Source organism: Anastrepha ludens, chromosome 3, assembly GCF_028408465.1.
Source record: "Anastrepha ludens isolate Willacy chromosome 3, idAnaLude1.1, whole genome shotgun sequence".
Taxonomy (NCBI): Eukaryota; Metazoa; Arthropoda; class Insecta; order Diptera; family Tephritidae; genus Anastrepha; species Anastrepha ludens.
The window spans coordinates 13,078,069-13,096,420 of NC_071499.1; the positions used below are offsets into that span (position 1 = coordinate 13,078,069).

Below are 18,352 nucleotides of genomic sequence, written 5' to 3' on the forward strand. Positions count from 1 at the left end.
ATTGTTTGCTTTGCATTTTTCATATAAAGTTTGAAATCAAACATATTTTCAAAATATATTTCTTCTATCCGTAAAAGCGTGCGCCAATTCAAATAAAAACATGAGAAATATTAGTTTCATGCGAACGGTTATGAATAATTTTCCAACAAATTTAAAGTTCAGCGCAAGTACTGCCGAATTCTTTTGCTACATCTTTACTTCAATAAATGCAGATTTCCTGCGCTCATATGTATTTTCAAAAGCCCCTAAATTCTTTGGTCGCATATTGCATATGTTTATATATAAATAATGTTCAAGACCCCTTGGACTTAAACAAATGGGTTGAACATTTTATATGATGATTTTCTTAAAAACATTAAAACAGTATTTGGTGAAAACCAAATTATAAAAAAAGGGTATAAGCGCCAATTATATACATATATTTCGTATTTTTGCTTCCCTTATAACTAAATAGCTTCAGAATCAATCTGACGTAAAAAATGTTAATTAATTCTTTAGTTTTATATTTAGATACTTTGTTTTTACATGGCACTTGCTTGTTTTCTGGTGAAAGACCTTATAGTGCTAGCAAACTTAAATAAAATCATTGGCAACGGATTGTGAGAACAGTTTTACCTTACCACGGTGTATACCAAAGATGATTGAATATAAGGTTGCGCTTTTCGAATTTGCTGTGTCGTCAGGCTACATGAGTAAACACACATGAGAACGGGGAATTACATATTTGTGAAGAGAAAGAGCAGGCAAAAGCAACAGAAACCAACAAACACAAGAAATTACATGAACACACACACAAACACTTTCATGCCCGTCATTTTGTTTGTTTTGTATTATTAAGGTGTCATCACATATGTCAAAATCGTGAAAAATAGAGCAAGGGTTTTCAAAAGGCGCCACCTTTAGTTTTTATAGAGGAACTTTTCTACTGTCAGTGAAATTTCCTTCAAATACGTTTTTTCGTTTTACCAACACTAGTCATACCTTACATAAGAGGAAGTTCTCAACACCATTTTCTGTCAACTGCTTCGTGTCGTGAAAAAATTTGGTAATTGTCTTTGCATAACCAAAATTTATAGAAAATATCGTAAAACTAATAATTTAATTCCAATTACAGTTTTGTGCGCGGTACCGATTTCAATTTACGAAGATGATGATGCAGCGAGCTAACCTTTTGGTCCCCGTAGCCATCGAGGCGACTTTACAGTCGCAGCCGCAACGGGGTATGGCTACTCTAAAAGCCATTTCGATCCGTTTGAAGTCGGTGAAGAACATTCAAAAAATTACGCAATCCATGAAGATGGTGTCGGCAGCTAAATATTCGCGTGCTGAGCGTGACTTAAAGGCTGCTCGCCCTTATGGTATTGGTGCACAACAATTCTTCGAGAAAACTGAAATCCAGTCCGACGAAAAGGCCGAACCGAAGAAGTTGTTGATTGCCATGACCTCTGACCGTGGTCTATGCGGTGCTGTGCACACCGGTGTTGCTCGCCACATCCGTAACGAATTGGCGGCCACTGGTGATGCCAACACGAAGATATTCTGCGTAGGCGACAAGTCGCGTTCCATTTTGGCACGTACTTTTGGCAAGAACATCTTGATGGTAGCTAACGAAGTTGGCCGTTTACCCCCTACCTTCCTGGATGCCTCTAAAATTGCTCATGAGGTGCTAAAGACAGGTTATGACTTCACCGAAGGTCAAATCATCTACAACAAATTTAAATCGGTGGTGTCATATCAGTTGTCTACGCTGCCAGTGTTTAGTGCACCAACCGTAGAGAAATCGGAAAAGTTAGCACTTTATGATTCCCTCGACAGTGATATTATACAGAGCTACTTGGAATATTCACTGGCGTCGCTAATATTTTTTACCATGAAGGAAGGTGCTTGCTCCGAGCAATCTTCCCGTATGACTGCCATGGACAACGCGTCCAAGAACGCTGGTGAAATGATTGAGAAACTTACACTCACATTTAACCGTACCAGACAGGCTGTTATCACTCGCGAGTTGATTGAAATCATCTCTGGAGCTGCCGCTTTAAATTAAGTGCGAACGATTTCAAATGCATTAAAAAAAGATTCTGCAAAGAAGAAAGTGTTTTTAAGTACATAAAGATACGGAAGTTGAAAGAAATTATAAATAAATAAAAAATTACGATAAACTTTGACACGTTTTTGTAAATAGTTTCTAATTGGAAAATTATGGGTTTAATGCAAAATTTCACAAATCAAATTCAAATTTATGCATTTGTGGAACAACATCAAGGTGCATGCCAAAAAGAGCGTAGGAGGAGGAACTTGGCCAAATACCTAACAGAAGTGTAAGCGCCAATTATTTAAGACTTCAAATTTAAAAGTTTCGTATTGAAATTAAACAACTTTAAACTAAAAAATTAATTAGAGAAACCGGGGTTAAGAGTATCAGATTTTGCTTTTTGATTTAAGTTGTGACCAGCCTTAAAACTTAGAGCGATTGATAAGGTTCATGTCCAAGGGGCTTGCCAATTTTTTTTAAATAGAAAAGGCACTTGCTTGGAAATGTATGGTGCTGTCTCACAAATGGTGGGCCTACAGTTTTATTCCAACTCCGAAGGGCAGATGGTCATTTATGAGGAACTTTTTCAGGGCAGAAGTTGGCAATTGCCTATTAATAGCAGGCCGACCGCTAGTGAAAAAAACTGTTTCATTAGTTTAATGCTTCACGTCTACTGCGGGCTTCAAAGGCGGAGCAGCCGAATGGGAGTCATGGACAAGCCCAACAAACCACAATTAGATAACCTCTTCATAACCAAGAGTTGATTCCCTTAACTGCCTACCTGTTGATAGAACTGCATACTAAAGAATTTCAAAATATTGGGATATTCCTATTTTCGCGCCTTTACCAAGCTATTATTTTCTATGAAAAAAAGATACGATCTTTGCTTTATTTTTATAAGAAAAATATCCCATTTTCTTCACCAAGTTTTATTTTATCATTTTCCCAATTTTATACTTAATCATTTTCTTTATCTTAAAAATAACAGAAATTAATGACATTAACACAGTAAAATAGAGCAAATTACAAAACATAATCAAGTTTTTTTTTCGTTTTCGAAGCAACTGAAACAGATTTTACTTAAAAAATAAGGTTGATCGCATAAATTAAACTTTTTCGTTTTTCCCTGTATGTAAATAGGCGAGCATAACGGTCCAATTACATACTACAACCTGGAATTTTTGTGACAAACCCTCAGTGCTTAGGTTTCACTTGACGCATGTACAGCTAAATGTTTATTTTACAATTTTTATCAATTGCGGAAGTATAAATGGAATTATTTTTTGTTCGCTTCTAATACAAAATTTCATGGTGGAAGGATCGTTATTGTTCACAAACAAATGTCAAGAGCCCCTTTAAATTATTCACGGTTAAATTTTTTTTATACAATGATTTTTATCCTTTTTTATGTTTGTTTTATTTGTTTTTATCATTAATTCTTCCATTTTATGGTTGTTGTTGTTGTTTATCGCTTGTTATTATAAAAAAGGGTGTCTAATTTATGAAACAAAAACAAATACATTTATATAAAATAATAAAATTAATCATTTTCTCTCCTGTGCATGAGGATGCTCTAGATTGTCGCGGCAAATTCTACCATTTCTTTTTATGTTCGTCCATTGAAACGCCGCCTGGCCCCAGTGAGACAATCATTAACAAACCGCCAATAACGGAGAGCGTCTGAAAAAAGAAGGCAAATAAGGGTTAACATAAAATTGGATATATCAAAAAAATTAATCTTATTGAAAGCAATTCCATGCTAGCAAATTATTAATAGGTAAAAAACGAAATATGTATGTAAAATTAAAAACGAATTCGTAGCAGTCAGTTTACATTAATAAGGTATCCGAAAGAATTTTAAACTAAAATTTGTATAATAGAAACCTAGTTTGAATAAAATAAACAATAATAATAAAATTGAATAAAATCAATAATTACTAAGTTTTGTTGAATTTGGTTTTGTATTTAACAAATAAGTAAACCAGCAAATAACAAAACATTTTTTGTTATTTTTTGAAGTGAAACTTCTTAGGCGTCGATGGACGAGCGAGAATGGAGAGTAAAATTTCAAGGCCATGCAACGTTTTGGGCATTTTCGTTCCGCGAGAGAGAAAAATATATATGACGTAGAGGAAAAGGAGAGAGAGAGCTATACCTTATATATATCTTAGATACACTTTAGGCTATTTTTCCTGAATTTTTCCTTATGTTTGCTAATTTCTAGTGAGAAATAACACTGCCTACTTTTTGGCGCTTGTTTGTTGGTGCAAACTTGTAGGAAATATATTTTTGGTGTCTACTTTTTGGCGCTTGTTTGTTGGTGCGAACTTGTAGGAAATACATTTTTGCCTTCTTTTTGGCGTTATATTTCCTTGGAGCCTACTGTTTGGGGCGTTTTTTGGTCCCATTTTTTTGGTGCCTACTTTTTGGCGCTTATTTCCGTTTCCTGGCTAGTGCTTGTGCGTACTATAAAGTGCTATCTATTGGTATTGCCTTGCGGTAATTTGTGCCGTTGCTGCGGTCCTGGAATCGCTGCGTTTGTGCGAGTGATAAACGCTCGGAGTAGTGCGCGTTGTTGCCACGGTTTGTGTCCGGCGTTTACCTACACCGGTCGACCCTTCTCCGTTTTTTGTAAATTTTGGTGTATTTGTATTCTCTGCAAATGTTGTGAATTTATTTAGATATATATTCTTTCTCTCTCTCTCTCTCTCTCTCATTCTCTCTCGGATCTCTCCCTCTTTCTTTGTCTGCCTTGAAAGTTTCACTTCTGTTTTGTATACTACGCTACACGCACTTTTTTTTTGATATTAATATAATAGATTAAATTAATATTATGTAAACATTTTACCTGGAAAAAGTCATATTTTAGAAAATCTCTAAGTGGCTTATACGAAGGAATGGTCCACCACGCGTTATGATATAAATTCAAAACAGTCAACAGTGCTACGAGGATGAGTGCAGACAATTTTGTTTTATAACCGATTGTTACTAGAACCATCAAAATCGAGCCGACGATATCTTGCAAAATCTAAAAACAATTTAAACAAAACAAATCAAAAATGCATAATCCTCAATCGAGTTTTCTGCCATGAAGCATACCTGAAGTAAGCTCAATTCGAAGCGTATCAGCGTTATAAACATAAATGCAAGCAATACACGACCAGCGAGCTGCATAACATTTTTCGGTTTATTCTCACCGAGAGAGGGCACACCAGCGAACAGACTACGTCCTTCCACTCGTGATTCAGCTAATACAAGCAACAGTGCGCCTATCAGCGCCAGATTGCGAAACAAGAATTGTATGTCCCAAAGTATAGAGTAAGCGATTGTCTAATTGAGATAATGCAATTTTGTGAGAGGGAGAACTAAATAATATAAATAGAATATGAAATATGGTGGTCAGTATTTTACCTGTAGCACTACAATAAAAAAGAGCACACCCACAGCTATGTCCACCTTATACCTAGCGATAACCATTACACAGCCACCCAATTGTCCAAATAAATTCACTAGCACGAAAACTGTCGCTAAAAATTTGCCACAGCCCCAACTCATGTCCATATATTCGCGTTGCTCGTTCCATTGAAAGTACATGCGTAGACCATCTTCGAAGAACGTCGCGATCAAACATAGCCGAGCAACTGTGGGGAGGATATTTTTGCCGCGACGTATAACCTAAAAACCAAATAAATAAAGAATGTAAGTACAAAATCTATGAACAAATGTAGATAATACAAAAATTCATTTCATTTACACAAAAATACATATGTAAATACACATACATATGCTAATTAAAATTTTTTAATAAAAAAAAGTGACTTTCTTATAAAATCTTCAAATGCTAAAATATTGCTTTTGGTGTTACAAATATTGTAGGGGAAATAGGGGAATTCATTTAACACAGTTATAATACCGAGTTGCGACTGCAAATTAAAGTTTATGTGTGTGCGCAGCTCGCGCTACCTTCCGTAGGCTAAATTTCGGGAACAAGCTATCATAAATACAGAGATAATAAATAATCTGCACAGAATCATCTATTAAAAGTCGTTATTATTCAATATGGATTTTATTGAGTTGCAGTTATGAACTATAACTGGCGTCATTGTAACTGTTACTCAAGATAGTAATAACGACATTCGGTTCTACGTAACCGGCACAACCCGAAGACGAACAATCACCTCAGCAGCATTCCCCGTATATATGTATGGGGATTTTTTATGCTGCTACAACAATAACATAGAAATATTTAACTAAGTTCTAACCAATTTGTGGTTTCAACGAATATAATTCACAGAATATGCTAAAATGGATATACACACGAATACTTTAGTTGCATTTTATTGAAATCTTATTAATTTAATCAACCGGATTTAGTAGAAATACCCCAAAAAAAAATCATAGCTAACATACGCTTTGTAAAAACTTATGTACGTACATCCAATACATGTGTATGTTACTATATATATATGTCATACTTGGTTACGATTTCCGTGAGTTAAACGAGTGGCACTTTTTTATAAATTATTACCTTTGATAACCATGAACAAATGGTATACTCGTAAATAAAATATTGCCAATAATAAAATTAGCAACGCTATTTCTTATATATATTTATATATATATACATATAATTGGCGCGTACACCCTTTTGGGGTGTTTGGCCGAGCTCCTCCTCCGATTTGTGGTGTGCGTCTTGATGTTGTTCCACAAATGGAGGGACCTACAGTTTCAAGCCGACTCCGAACGGCAGAAATTTTTTTATGAGAAGCTTTTTCATAGCAGAAATACACTCGGAGTCTTGCCGTTGCCTGCCGAGGAGCGACCGCTTTAAAAAAAAATGTTTTTCTTAATTTAGTGTTTCACCGAGACTCGAACCTACGTTCTATCTGTAAATTTCGAATGGTAGTCACGCACCAACCATTCGGCTACGGCGGCCGACGCTAATTCTTAGAGTTTTAAAATTTAACTCTGCCAAGTAGCTTACAGTACCTAACAAAAACAAGCACACATCTTTTCGGAACACGTTTAGAATACTCACTACCGAATTTTAGCTGAATTTGGCAATTGTTTCTACGTAAAACTGGTTTCCTCAAAAAATCAATGAATGTGTTATGAAGAGAGCTCGATGGTTCCTTTAGCGGAATGATATAAAGTGTGCATCTTACCAGATATAAAAAGTACGAAAGGAGCAGCGAATTAATACATATTTTCTCACTAACGAAAACTAACAAAACTGGTTCTACAGCTGGTAAACTATCATCAACCTCGAAAGTTTGCACAGTTGTGTGGAATAATCTTTGTATTTATGTAATTTTGGAATTATAATATACAACTTTGACATTGAATATTATCAATTCAGTTAAAAAGCAAATATTTAACTCTTTTGTAGACACCTGTGCTCACAATAATGGCAGCGCGACATTTCTAAAGCTTTAAAGATTTATTTACAATAGTTTTTTTTTTTTATGAAAATATAGTTCTTACTGCTACAAAACCAAAACCAAAATCAAAAGTTTTGATGAACGTTTTTTCTAATTTTTATGCAAAGCTTGAAGCTTTAAGTTATACGATTTTTGTTGTAGTAAAAAATAACCGTTGTGTAGTAAAAAAAAACTGAAAAGTAGAAACTTTCCAATATGTCGAGCTGCAATTGTTATGAAGACAAGTGTACATATGTATTTTTATTACTAAAAATTTAGAATCAGGAATACTACACAAATATTTAAAAACACATATACATGTTTTAAATACTGTTTATTGACATATTTTTTATTTTCAACATTTCATATGTAGTTGTTTCACATACAAATTCATTTTTTATGGTTTTTCAATGCTATTTCCGCACTCTCTACTGTATTTACAGTTTTAACGGCGCATGCGTGTCTTTCTTGTTATGTAAAAATATGAAGTCAGAGTGCATGTGTGGCGTTTTTAAACGTGATCACCACAGCAAGGCATTATTAAACTTTCGAAAACTAAAACATTTCTGCTAACTGTGGCAAGGAAAAGAGAGACACGAAACTGGCCAAAAGAGCAACTCCCCACTAAGTATGCAGATAAATTTAGATTTGGTAATCCGAAACAGAAAGCAAAAGTTAAATACGCTTTATGTTACCTGACGGATGAAGTGTGGAGAAAGCGTAAAAAAATGTACTGATTGTTATGCTACTCTGCACTTGCTTCAAGCGCACATATGCCTACATACATTTTTATGTAAAAGCAATAAATGTAGTATATTAACAACGGAAACGGATGAAATGACTTTTTTGTTTTGTTGTGCGAAAAACGTCATGATTTTAAATTCACTTTTTACAATTAACAGTTAGGTAACTGCAAACAGAACATAAAAAAATAAACAAATAAAAATGTTAGCAATTATTATGAATATTTAAAATCATTTTCTGATTTTTAAACAGGCCTACATAGTATATTGCTAAATAAAGTATTCTAGTTTTGTATAGTCATGTATTTATTATTAGCGAAACTTTATTCAGATCACCAAAAAATTAAACTGCAACAAGTGGTAGTACTTGCCTTATTACGGATTGACGCTAAAATATAATACTGTGTGATTCCATTGAACAACATATGAGTTACCTACACTACTCTGGTTCGCCATGTTATAGAATATCGAAAACTTAGGTTTAATTATGCAGAAGAAATATATAATCTGTGGTAATGTTATAATTTCTTTAAATTATACACTCATTTCCCCTATAACCTAAAATTAATAGAGATTGTATTATTTCTTTAAGATAAGTGTTTGCCATACGAAGATTATTGGTCAATATTTGTACAACGCCACTATCGCAAAAAACATGCAAATGCCCATCTATAACAAGAGCAGCACCAATAGCCACACTAACAACAAAACGCCGAGACAACAACAACCCAAACTGACTGATACGAATGGATGACGTTGACAGTTTTTTCGTAATCTACCGTGCGGCCTGTCAATTCCGCTGCCCTCATCTCTTTCCTTTGCAAACACCAGGATGGCAGCCGTAACACAATTATTTTACCCGTTAAGTTGGTGGCCACTTTCTCTAAAAATGTCACATCACAAATCTTTGTTTTTGATTGTGTTTTTTTTTGTATAGCTATCTTCTAACAACTATATCAACTAATGAATTTTCCAAGCTTTTTGGCCAATTTACCTGATCCGCCACATCTTCCGTTTTCGAAATGTACTCGTTGGGGATATTCATTTTTGTTTATGTATATGGTATTCGCTGCTTTCACGGAACTTTGGATCAGTGGAACAAATCCTTACGTTATGGCTTGAGTTAAAAAGCCCTACTTTCTTTTACAATTCCGTACTGCCTTTTTAATATTTAAAATAAAAAATGTTAACAAAATCTCAAGAAACACGAATCACTTATACACGAACCACGAAAACGAGACAAATGTTGAAAGAGAACACGTCTGCTGCTGTTATTAGTGTTGCATTTGTATCTACAAAAGCAGTGTTGGGCATCGTGTTAAGTTATTTCCAATTAGCAATTTCTAAACGATTATTATTAGTTGATATTTAACTACATATTTCCATATTAAACGCCAACAAATATACCGTTTAAATATCCAGGAAATAACCACTTAGGGAATCAGTAGACAACTTATCTCTATAGAATGTAATGTAAATGATGGATATATTATAGAATAGGACGAACTGCGTTGAACAGCTGACATCAAGGCGCACTTCTTGAAGGTGGTGGCACTAGACTAACAACAATGTTTTGTACGTTTGATTGTCACGGCAAAATATTGGCGAAATAGAAAACAGAAAAATTAATTCGCCTTGTTTTATTCTGTGCTGACAGCTACATGGACACAGAGAAAGGAATAAAGAAATCGGCTGATTTACCAAACCACTTTAATAGATTCGCCTTGGCTGACATGTAACTGAAGCTAGAAGCATACGACGATTTGCGAATAGAAGGGCTTTTCGCAAGGTAAGTATATAAAAGTGGTATCCTAGGATGATAGCAAGAATGATAGATATACAGACGCAAGGCCGGGTGAATAAACAAGCAGAAGGAAGGGGAATTACTTGTTTGAGAAGAAGGAGAAGAGTAAGCGAAAGGAATGGAAGCAACCAAACCCAAGAAATTATACGCACATACACACACTTTTTGCCACGGTGTCTTCCGCATAAAAATGCAAACGAAGTGCATTTGGAGGTTTATATTAATTTGTGCTTTCGCAATTTTACACATCGCTTGAATTTGATTAAATCTCACAAATCACAATATTACTAAGTCATTCACTGAATTTCCACAAGCATATAATTTCTTCTCCTTTTGTTTGTTTTGTTCGTTTATTTTGTATTGCATAGGGAGCTGACGTCAGACTTGTCAAACTCGAGAAGAATAAAGTAACTGTTTTTAATGGCGCTACCTTCAATATTCAATTCGCCTTGATATCCTAAGATGATATAATACAAGGTTGCGCTTTCCGAATTCGCTGTGTCGTCAGGCTCCATGGCGAAACAAAGCATAGGACGGGGAATTATGTTTGTGAAGGGAAGAGTAGGTGAAAACACAAGAGATTATGCAGACACATTCTCGTCACGTCGTCGTCCGTATAAAAACTTCATTTGGAGGCTTTATATTCATTCATGCTTTCACAATTTAACAAGCGGTACTTTGTTTTCATTACTTTGTTGAGTTTTAATCTCACAAATCACAATATTACTAAGCCATTCACTGTATTTTCACAAACTTGTAATATCTCCGATTTTTGTTTGTTTTGTATTGCAAGGGAGCCGTCAGACTTGTCAAAATCGTTTTTTTATATTCAATAAATATTAAATTAATATATAGTATATTACTTTTCCATATATTTAACTCATTATCCGTGTGTTAGTTTCAAAGCACAAATGAATATAAAGTCTCCAAATGCTTTATTGTTTTAATATCTTGAGTTTTGTAGTTTCTATTGCTTTCCCCTAATCTTCCTTTTATTTATATATTTTCGAAGCATGGCGTCACATCGAATTAGAAAGGCGCAATCTCTCATTCTATCGTTCTTGTATTATTACGTCAGCAAATCAGCTGACTCCTTCAAATTCGCAGGAAACCGATTAACGGCTTGATATTGGCCACACCTTTGCATTCTGTACATCGAGGCAAACTATTTCAATAGAGAGCGAAAAATTTATGGAAGATATTTATTAGTATGCTCTTTTGGAATTTGGTTCTAGGATGTATCTGTTTCCTGCAATTGATACTCGGTTAGTATTAAGAAAAAATCCTTAAATGCAATTTATTTTGCAAGTTTCGAAGCTTTGCACTCACATGTAGAGCTTCGTTTTTTGTCAATGCTCTCAAGCACAGCTACAGAGCAACAGAGGCAATTGCATTTTTTGCTGTGTCGCGGTCAACTTTCAACCTCTCGAAAATTGCACAAGGCTCAGATTTGATCTGTCTTTTCTGTCATTCTATCTTTAATCTTATAGTATATTATGACTCGTATTATATCTAAAAATAATCATCAGAAAACTAAATATTTTTGAAAATATCTTTATGAACTCCTTTCTAAGCGGAGAAGCCAACTTTAACTAGACCATAACTTTATTTATTTATTTATTTAACCAGTGGCGGCATAATTGAATGAAACCCTTCTTAGTGCAAAATGATTTTAATTAATTTCAAATATGTCGTCCAAAGTATTTTTACATAATTATGTTTATTTGATTCAGATCTTATAATTGACGTTCGAGTTTGAATTAAACTTTAATAAACAGTTGGAATAATAAAATAAGTAAGTATAATTTTTCAAAAAACATGCAATAAAGTTAAGAAAAAATATGTACATTTATTTACGTATATTTTATGATATGCAAATATGTAAGAATGTAAAAATGAAGGCATAAGACATATGATTCATTTTGTATACCTTTTGACAAATAACTGGGAACTCGTTTTGACCCACCAGCGGTAGCTTCAAGTTTAAGGCCATGCTCTTTCCACACTGGATCATATTTTGATAACAGTCGTCCCAGTTCTAGAAAATGTCCCCTGTTTTCAGAAGAAATTTCTTGACGATGGCCTCGAAAAGCTAGATTTTGTTCGGATAAAAATAGTGTTACATCTAAAGGGGTTTTCAATAAGGGCGGGTAGATGATGAAATGGAATAAAATGGCGTTTGCTGCGTGGCACGTAGCGCCGTCCTGCTGGAACCACATGTCGTCTAGGTCCATATGGTTCAATATGAGCCATAAGAAATTGGAAGGGCCACTCGTCTACCGAAAAATGGGCGCAATGAACACTCATTTTGATAATAAAGTTTTATCATTTGAACGTGCTGTTCAATCGTGTAACTTGCCATGATGATTTGGCATAAACAACTGAATGCATCGTGTATGGTATATGACCTTGGCGGGAGTCCGTCAAAAACGTTAATGTATAAAGCTCTTTAATTAAGATTTAATCAAGGAAACTTGCCGCCATTCGGAGGCCCCCCTCAAGACCAGAGGCAACGGGCGTACCACCCCCTCCCCTTAGTCCTCCACCGTATTTAACTATGACTACGTACCAAAATTTCTCATACTTAAACTAGCTTAAAAATATCCTACAGTTGAACTTGCCTTAATTAATAGATACAATTTAAAAATTCTCCATTTTACGAGCACCCTGTTGTCAGTATGTATAATTCGCTTTGATGTTTGTGTATACATAAAGTGTGCGTTCGGAAATGAGGGCGAAAAGTGGAAGCGAGACGAGCCACTAATAAAACGCAAAAAATAAATTTCGATTATTCTTTCTTCATACTTGTGGTGACTGGATGTGTAGCGTAGCTCTCCTTATTTTGTTAAAATATATCTTGCAGGAAATAATCTAAAATCAATTGAAATAGCAGAAGTATTAATATAGTGGCTGAAATTCAAACAGTGGTAAGTTCATAAATAAGATAAAATCTATTTTATTTCTATTTTGGTTGTGTGGTTTTGGCAATAAAACGAGTTACGCAAATCACCGTCATATCCGCCATTTTGTTTTTTCTGTACATGGAGAAAATTCCACGCCTATATCTAGATATTGCTAATAATTTTTCGTACTTTCTAGAATTTGTTTTACTATATCCGGAAACAAATAAACATTCAATATGCCACGATATCGCGAATGGGATTTGGCGTGCAAAGTATACGTAGGAAATCTGGGTTCATCTGCTTCAAAATATGAAATTGAGAATGCTTTCAGCAAATATGGTCCTCTGCGAAATGTTTGGGTAGCGAGAAACCCACCTGGCTTTGCCTTTGTAGAATTTGAAGATCGTCGAGATGCAGAGGATGCAACACGAGGTTTGGATGGAACGTAAGTAACTAATAAAAAGTTACGATAAAATTATTTTTGCAATAAAAATAAGTATATGTGTGTATATATATTCGTTGCAGACGATGCTGTGGTACTCGTATCCGTGTAGAAATGTCGTCGGGTCGGTCACGACGTGATGATAGACGACGCGGAGGTGGTGGCGGCGGCGGCGGTGGTGGAGGTGGTGGTGGAAGCAGCAGCGGAGGTCGCGGTGGAGGACGCTATAGGTAAGTACAAAACGTAGTAGTTAACTGTATAGTTGCATATTTTACCGCTTTATTGATTTACATGTATTCGTATTCGTGGCAAATAATGAGCGAATTAGTTTTATGTATGCTTTATATCAGTCAAAATTTGTTATGTATGGAGGTGCTATCTGATGGTTTATATTAATTTTAATCAAATCGTCGTAAAAACTGATATCGATATGTAGTAAAGCATATTAAAAATTAAAAAAAAGGTATTTCAAATACAAAGTGTTGTATAGGAAAAATGTAATAATACTCTAAAGCAATGAGGTTTAAAAAATGTTGTATGCAAACATAAGCCATAATCGCTGCTAAAGGGCTATACTAGAGTGCCATTTAGTTCAATCGTGCATTACACATATTTTACGTGTTTTTTTTATATAGTTTGTGAACAGATTTTGAAAGAGATTTTAAATGTGGTTTACGATAATCATTTGCAGGATAAAGTCTACTGCTACTACTACTTCTACTAGAACTTCTACCTCCTCTTCCTTCAACAAAAACTACAAAAACAACATCTTCACGTATCACAACTACTGCTCCTTCTCCACAAACTTCACCACGACAAGCAACTATAAGCTCAACTTAATATCGTTCAACGACAACAATCTTGATAATAGAGAAAAAAATAGCAACCAACAATTTTTTAAACAAAAAAGTCAACAAAATTTCGACAACAACAATTTTAGTTCAAGCTACTACCATTACTTTCAACATCACCAAAAACAACTACAAGAAAAGCCACGACACAAAACTTTCATCAGTAAAATTAAAATCATAGTTTTTGTTATCAACACCGACACCTTGAACACCAATAACACCAACGTCACCACAATATTGCACATAAAATTTGCTCTCGTTTTCGCTGTAGTCATTGTCATCAACACTTATCTAACAATTGTTGTTGTCGTAATAGAAAACAGAAACAGTTGTTCTGATGTTAAGTGCAGTAAACGATCAACCATCATTAGTACAGCAACTACTAGTATAATAATAACTCCTGCTACTACTACTACTACCTCAGCTGCAACTGCTTCTACAGTCACTGCAACTATTGCTACTACAAGAATTAGTGCAACTAGTAAAAGTGTGCTTGGGCAGCAGGCGCAGGATCAGCATCAGCGGCAAAAGCTAAAGCATTTACAACAGCCATCATCATTAATACCACTACTACCACCAATACCACCTTAACAACTTGAAAATACTACCACTTCCTTCTCCTTTGCATATGCAAATGACTGATATGAGCCCACAACACTACTACCTACAGCACAACAAATACCACAACCAACAACAACAAAAAGAACATCGACCTTGACAATAAATGCACGCTCATGAGATACTGGTTTGGTAAATTGATCAATGTGCATGACCGGGTAATGTATGAATGCACTCACCAACGGTCCGCAGATGGGGATGGTCACAGAAAGAGGGTGACTTCAGTAAAACTTTGTATGTATTTTCTTCAGGGACTAGCTCGATTTATTTTCTAACAAGAACGTTGTCATTTGCTTAACGAGTTTCGCACCATAATCACCATCTTATGACTGGAAATAACGTCCTAACAAATAACATTGCGACAATACTAATAAGACATAAACTGACTTAAATTAACTGCCGAATTACGCTTTATTTAATAGGATAATTAGACGTACGAACTGTTGTAAAAAAATTTGGCTCCACACTGCCGAAGAAATGTTAAATTTTTTTATCACAAGCAAAAAAAAAAAAAGTACTAAAATGTTCATTTCGGCAGTGTTGGTGCGTCGTTGTACATATACATATATGACCTAACTTACTGAATGACTTTCTACGAGAATGTTGAAGGAGGGAATATCCGCCGATATTCGGATTTTTTCTTATTTATTACACAACAAATATGCGAGGTGCTGTTGCGTCATGGGTCTTCAGTCAATCTACATTAAACAACGCATTTGTGCAATCAATCACATATTCGAGCAGTGTTTGCAACTTTATACGAACTTACTTCTCTATTCCTTCTGCAGTCGTTACAACTGCAAATGCACACCTTCAACATGCGTTCGGGTAATATTTCTACATCTTAATTGGGTTTACATGTAACTCAACTAAATGCAAAAATCAACGAGGCGAGTTTATGTATGTTGAATCAATTTTTTGTAGCAGGGAAGAGTGGGTGCCACCCTGTACATCGTTTTTGACATGAAAATGTGCAAAGCGCCGTTTAAATGCATCAAGAACGAATGAAAACGAGTGCCGCAACTTCAAGTAAGAAAAACTTCTTTCTAATTTAGATACTACATAGTTCTTTTTGTTACTAATATTATGATTCTTGAGGTTATTTCAAGTTGAGTTTAAAGTAATTTTACAATGTTAAAATTTGAAGTTTCTTTGACAAAATTCTATCCACTAATTGTAAATTCAATTGCATCCGAGCAGGTGAACACAAAGCAATATCAGCTCAATGATCACCAATCGCATCTGCAACATCTATTTCTACTGAATAAGTGAAAATATGTGCTCTCCTCTGCAACAACTACCTGACATCCGTCTTCTATGGTGCTCTGCGTGCAAAATCCTCTTGTGTGGTAGACGGGATTGTGCTTAATTTGATTCCATTGCATCCATTTTGGGTAGTCGGTTGAGCGGTTGTGTGTTTGATCGACTAATAACTGAACACATGGCCGATGTACATCATGCTAATCAGCGTTCCAACCAACAAACCAGCTTCACTACCGATCTACAGGTCGTCAGCTAAATAACCGAACCCACATTGCATCAAGGACGACAACAGCAAGCTAATGCAAATGCATCTGCATCTCTACCTCTCCGCTGATGTACAAAAACGACTGGCAATCCAAATCAAGGCTTTTATCTACTTTACCATCCCTATCATGTCCGCTATGCGCAACGACCACTTCTTCTGAGTATCATTACCACAGACGTCCGTCGAGTTTGCATACATGATTATTCTCTCAATAGTTGATTTGCGATTTTCATAATTTCCTCTCCTTTTCATTTGAAGTAGTCATCATAAAATCAGTTGAATATCAACCAATTCCATAATCACCAAACCACCACCACTACTACAACACCTCAACAAATCAGTCAAATCCAATAAATGAACAACTGAACTGCCAACAGTTACTCGTAGTAGGAATTTTACAGTCAATCAACAGTATTTCTATCTGCCCCAGAAATTCTGCAAACAGAGTCGGCAACACAAAAGCAGCTCGTCATTTTGCGGTGCAACAAAGCAGCATTCTGAAAAAAAAAAAAGTTGAAATTGTTAAATTTGAAAGAAAAGAGAAAGAAAACAACTATCATCGTCGTTACGTAAATTAAGCAACAGTTGAATTAAGATAAAAACTGCCGTTGGAGGGGTTGAAACTATTGGCTAAACCTAAGTGGAAGACACGAAATTAACAGCATCACCACATTGTCGTTGAAGTTGATCCAACTACTGTGGTGTTGCTGATGGGACTATTGTTAAACAATTATTCGTTTAAGAGGTGTCAGCTTGGAAATTATTGCGAACTAATACACCAGTCACTCCTGCATGGAGTGGTGTCCCAGAACATCTTGTGGTAATCGTTGTTTTATTAGCTCGCAATAAATTGCTTTCTGTCATGTCCAGTTTACTTGTTTTAGCAATGGTCAAATATTTGGTCGTCAACACACTACTCATCCTGCTATAGTGCAGAGTTGTCTTTTCCGAATTGCTGTCTGCAACGATCAACAACAACATACTACATACATCGAATGTGTGTGCAGCGCTAGTAAAATAAAATAAAAAAATCTCCAAAAATAAGTCCATATAAATAATGGATCTTCTTGTAATTGTGTGCACTGTCTAAAATATTTGAATTCAATAAGCTAATAAACTTTATTTTTCTTTTTATATAACAATTTCTTACAGATCGCGCTCACCACGTCGTACACGCAGTCGTTCACGTAGTTTTTCAAGAGACAGACGCAGCCGATCGGACTCCCGTGATCGTCATTAGATATAGAACTTTTAAAATTCCTTGAAGTGAATTCTCAAAAAGAAACTATTTTCTTTACCCGATATCTACATTTTACAATCATATAGAAAGAGAGAACTTATCATAATATAAGTTTTAGTTTTTGAGAGTAATTTGTGAGAAAGACAAAATCAGAGACAAGATTAAGAAATTTATCCCTATATTGTAAGTGAGAACTGGTAAACGACAGGATTGGAATTTTGTTCGCAGAATAAGTGAGCAAAACTACTAGCACATTGGATCACATAAAAGTCCCAAACACAGTCTAACAATCCACCAACATACTTGTTTTTCAAAAAAAGCACCAACTTAAGGTAAATTCTTTAATTTTTTTTAGTAATTTACCCCATTGTATGTACGTTTGTGAATAATTACTTATGGAAACCCATAATTATAAGTTGCTAATCTTAAAAAGTACAACAAAATAAAGATAAGATATTTAAAATAAAAACGTAACGACTTTCATTTAGTGTAACAAGAATTTGAGTTTTGCTGAATCCGTTTCACACTTCTTACTTATAATGGTCTGCGACCCGGGAGGTAGAGATCAAATCTACTTAAGCCATATTAAGTGAGCAACTCCCTGCGAAAGCACAAAATCTTAACCCAAACAACCTTTGCGAATTTGTTCCCTTAAAAGAGCTTATTTGAATCTAAATATAACATCATTAGGGGGCCATCAAACACATGAAACCATCAAAAGTCATTGGCCCTGACGGACTTAACATGCTGGTGCTGAAAAAGCTGGGTCCG

General features: G+C 35.2%; 3 protein-coding genes and 1 long non-coding RNA gene across 8 annotated transcripts; 3 read left to right on the forward strand and 1 right to left on the reverse strand.

Moving 5' to 3' along the window:
• The first annotated feature begins 938 nt into the window (after positions 1-938).
• Positions 939-2,165, forward strand: LOC128857031 (ATP synthase subunit gamma, mitochondrial). Its single transcript, XM_054092550.1, has 2 exons — positions 939-1,045; positions 1,115-2,165. The coding sequence occupies exon 2, from the start codon at positions 1,148-1,150 to the stop codon at positions 2,042-2,044; it is 897 nt and encodes a 298-aa protein (XP_053948525.1). The 5' UTR covers positions 939-1,045; positions 1,115-1,147; the 3' UTR covers positions 2,045-2,165.
• Positions 2,166-2,912: 747 nt separating this feature from the next.
• Positions 2,913-9,457, reverse strand: LOC128857032 (surfeit locus protein 4 homolog). Of its 2 annotated transcripts, none has more exons than XM_054092553.1 (5): positions 9,190-9,457; positions 5,444-5,707; positions 5,132-5,362; positions 4,881-5,060; positions 2,913-3,712 (listed from the first exon to the last, which is right to left on the reverse strand). In XM_054092553.1, exons 1-5 carry the CDS (start codon positions 9,238-9,240, stop codon positions 3,626-3,628), a joined length of 813 nt encoding a protein of 270 aa, XP_053948528.1. In that variant the 5' UTR covers positions 9,241-9,457; the 3' UTR covers positions 2,913-3,625. The 2 variants fall into 2 exon arrangements, with proteins under 2 accessions (XP_053948528.1, XP_053948527.1); XM_054092552.1 differs by lacking the exon at positions 9,190-9,457 and adding an exon at positions 8,567-8,686.
• LOC128857034 (uncharacterized) lies at positions 8,777-9,439 on the forward strand. 2 transcript variants are annotated; one of them, XR_008453892.1, is made up of 2 exons: positions 8,777-9,061; positions 9,133-9,439. It is a non-coding gene; the product is annotated as an uncharacterized LOC128857034 (long non-coding RNA). The 2 variants fall into 2 exon arrangements; XR_008453893.1 differs by having other exon boundaries at positions 8,777-9,056.
• Positions 9,458-12,774: 3,317 nt separating the features above from the next.
• LOC128857035 (RNA-binding protein 1-like) lies at positions 12,775-18,050 on the forward strand. Of its 3 annotated transcripts, XR_008453894.1 has the most exons (5): positions 12,775-12,926; positions 13,099-13,347; positions 13,428-13,574; positions 14,036-14,945; positions 17,494-17,554. XR_008453894.1 is itself a non-coding variant. In XM_054092555.1 (4 exons), the coding sequence occupies exons 2-4, from the start codon at positions 13,139-13,141 to the stop codon at positions 14,784-14,786; spliced, it is 1,107 nt and encodes a 368-aa protein (XP_053948530.1). In that variant the 5' UTR covers positions 12,775-12,926; positions 13,099-13,138; the 3' UTR covers positions 14,787-14,981. The 3 variants fall into 3 exon arrangements, 2 of the variants coding, with proteins under 2 accessions (XP_053948530.1, XP_053948531.1); XM_054092555.1 differs by lacking the exon at positions 17,494-17,554 and having other exon boundaries at positions 14,036-14,981; XM_054092556.1 differs by lacking the exon at positions 14,036-14,945 and having other exon boundaries at positions 12,781-12,926; positions 17,494-18,050.
• The last annotated feature ends 302 nt before the right edge of the window (positions 18,051-18,352 follow it).

Coding starts and splice junctions, on each gene's coding strand:
- LOC128857031 (XM_054092550.1), top strand. CDS start 1,148: ATGATGATGCAGCGAGCTAACCTTTTGGTCCCCGTAGCCATCGAGGCG.
- LOC128857032 (XM_054092552.1), bottom strand. CDS start 8,620: ATGTTGTTCAATGGAATCACACAGTATTATATTTTAGCGTCAATCCGT. Junction 5,708..8,566: donor TAGCGTCAATCCGTAATAAG/GCAAGTACTACC, acceptor TTTGGTTTTTAG/GTTATACGTCGCGGCAAAAA. Junction 5,061..5,131: donor TCGAATTGAGCTTACTTCAG/GTATGCTTCATG, acceptor AATTGTTTTTAG/ATTTTGCAAGATATCGTCGG.
- LOC128857035 (XM_054092555.1), top strand. CDS start 13,139: ATGCCACGATATCGCGAATGGGATTTGGCGTGCAAAGTATACGTAGGA. Junction 13,348..13,427: donor ACACGAGGTTTGGATGGAAC/GTAAGTAACTAA, acceptor TATTCGTTGCAG/ACGATGCTGTGGTACTCGTA. Junction 13,575..14,035: donor CGCGGTGGAGGACGCTATAG/GTAAGTACAAAA, acceptor AATCATTTGCAG/GATAAAGTCTACTGCTACTA.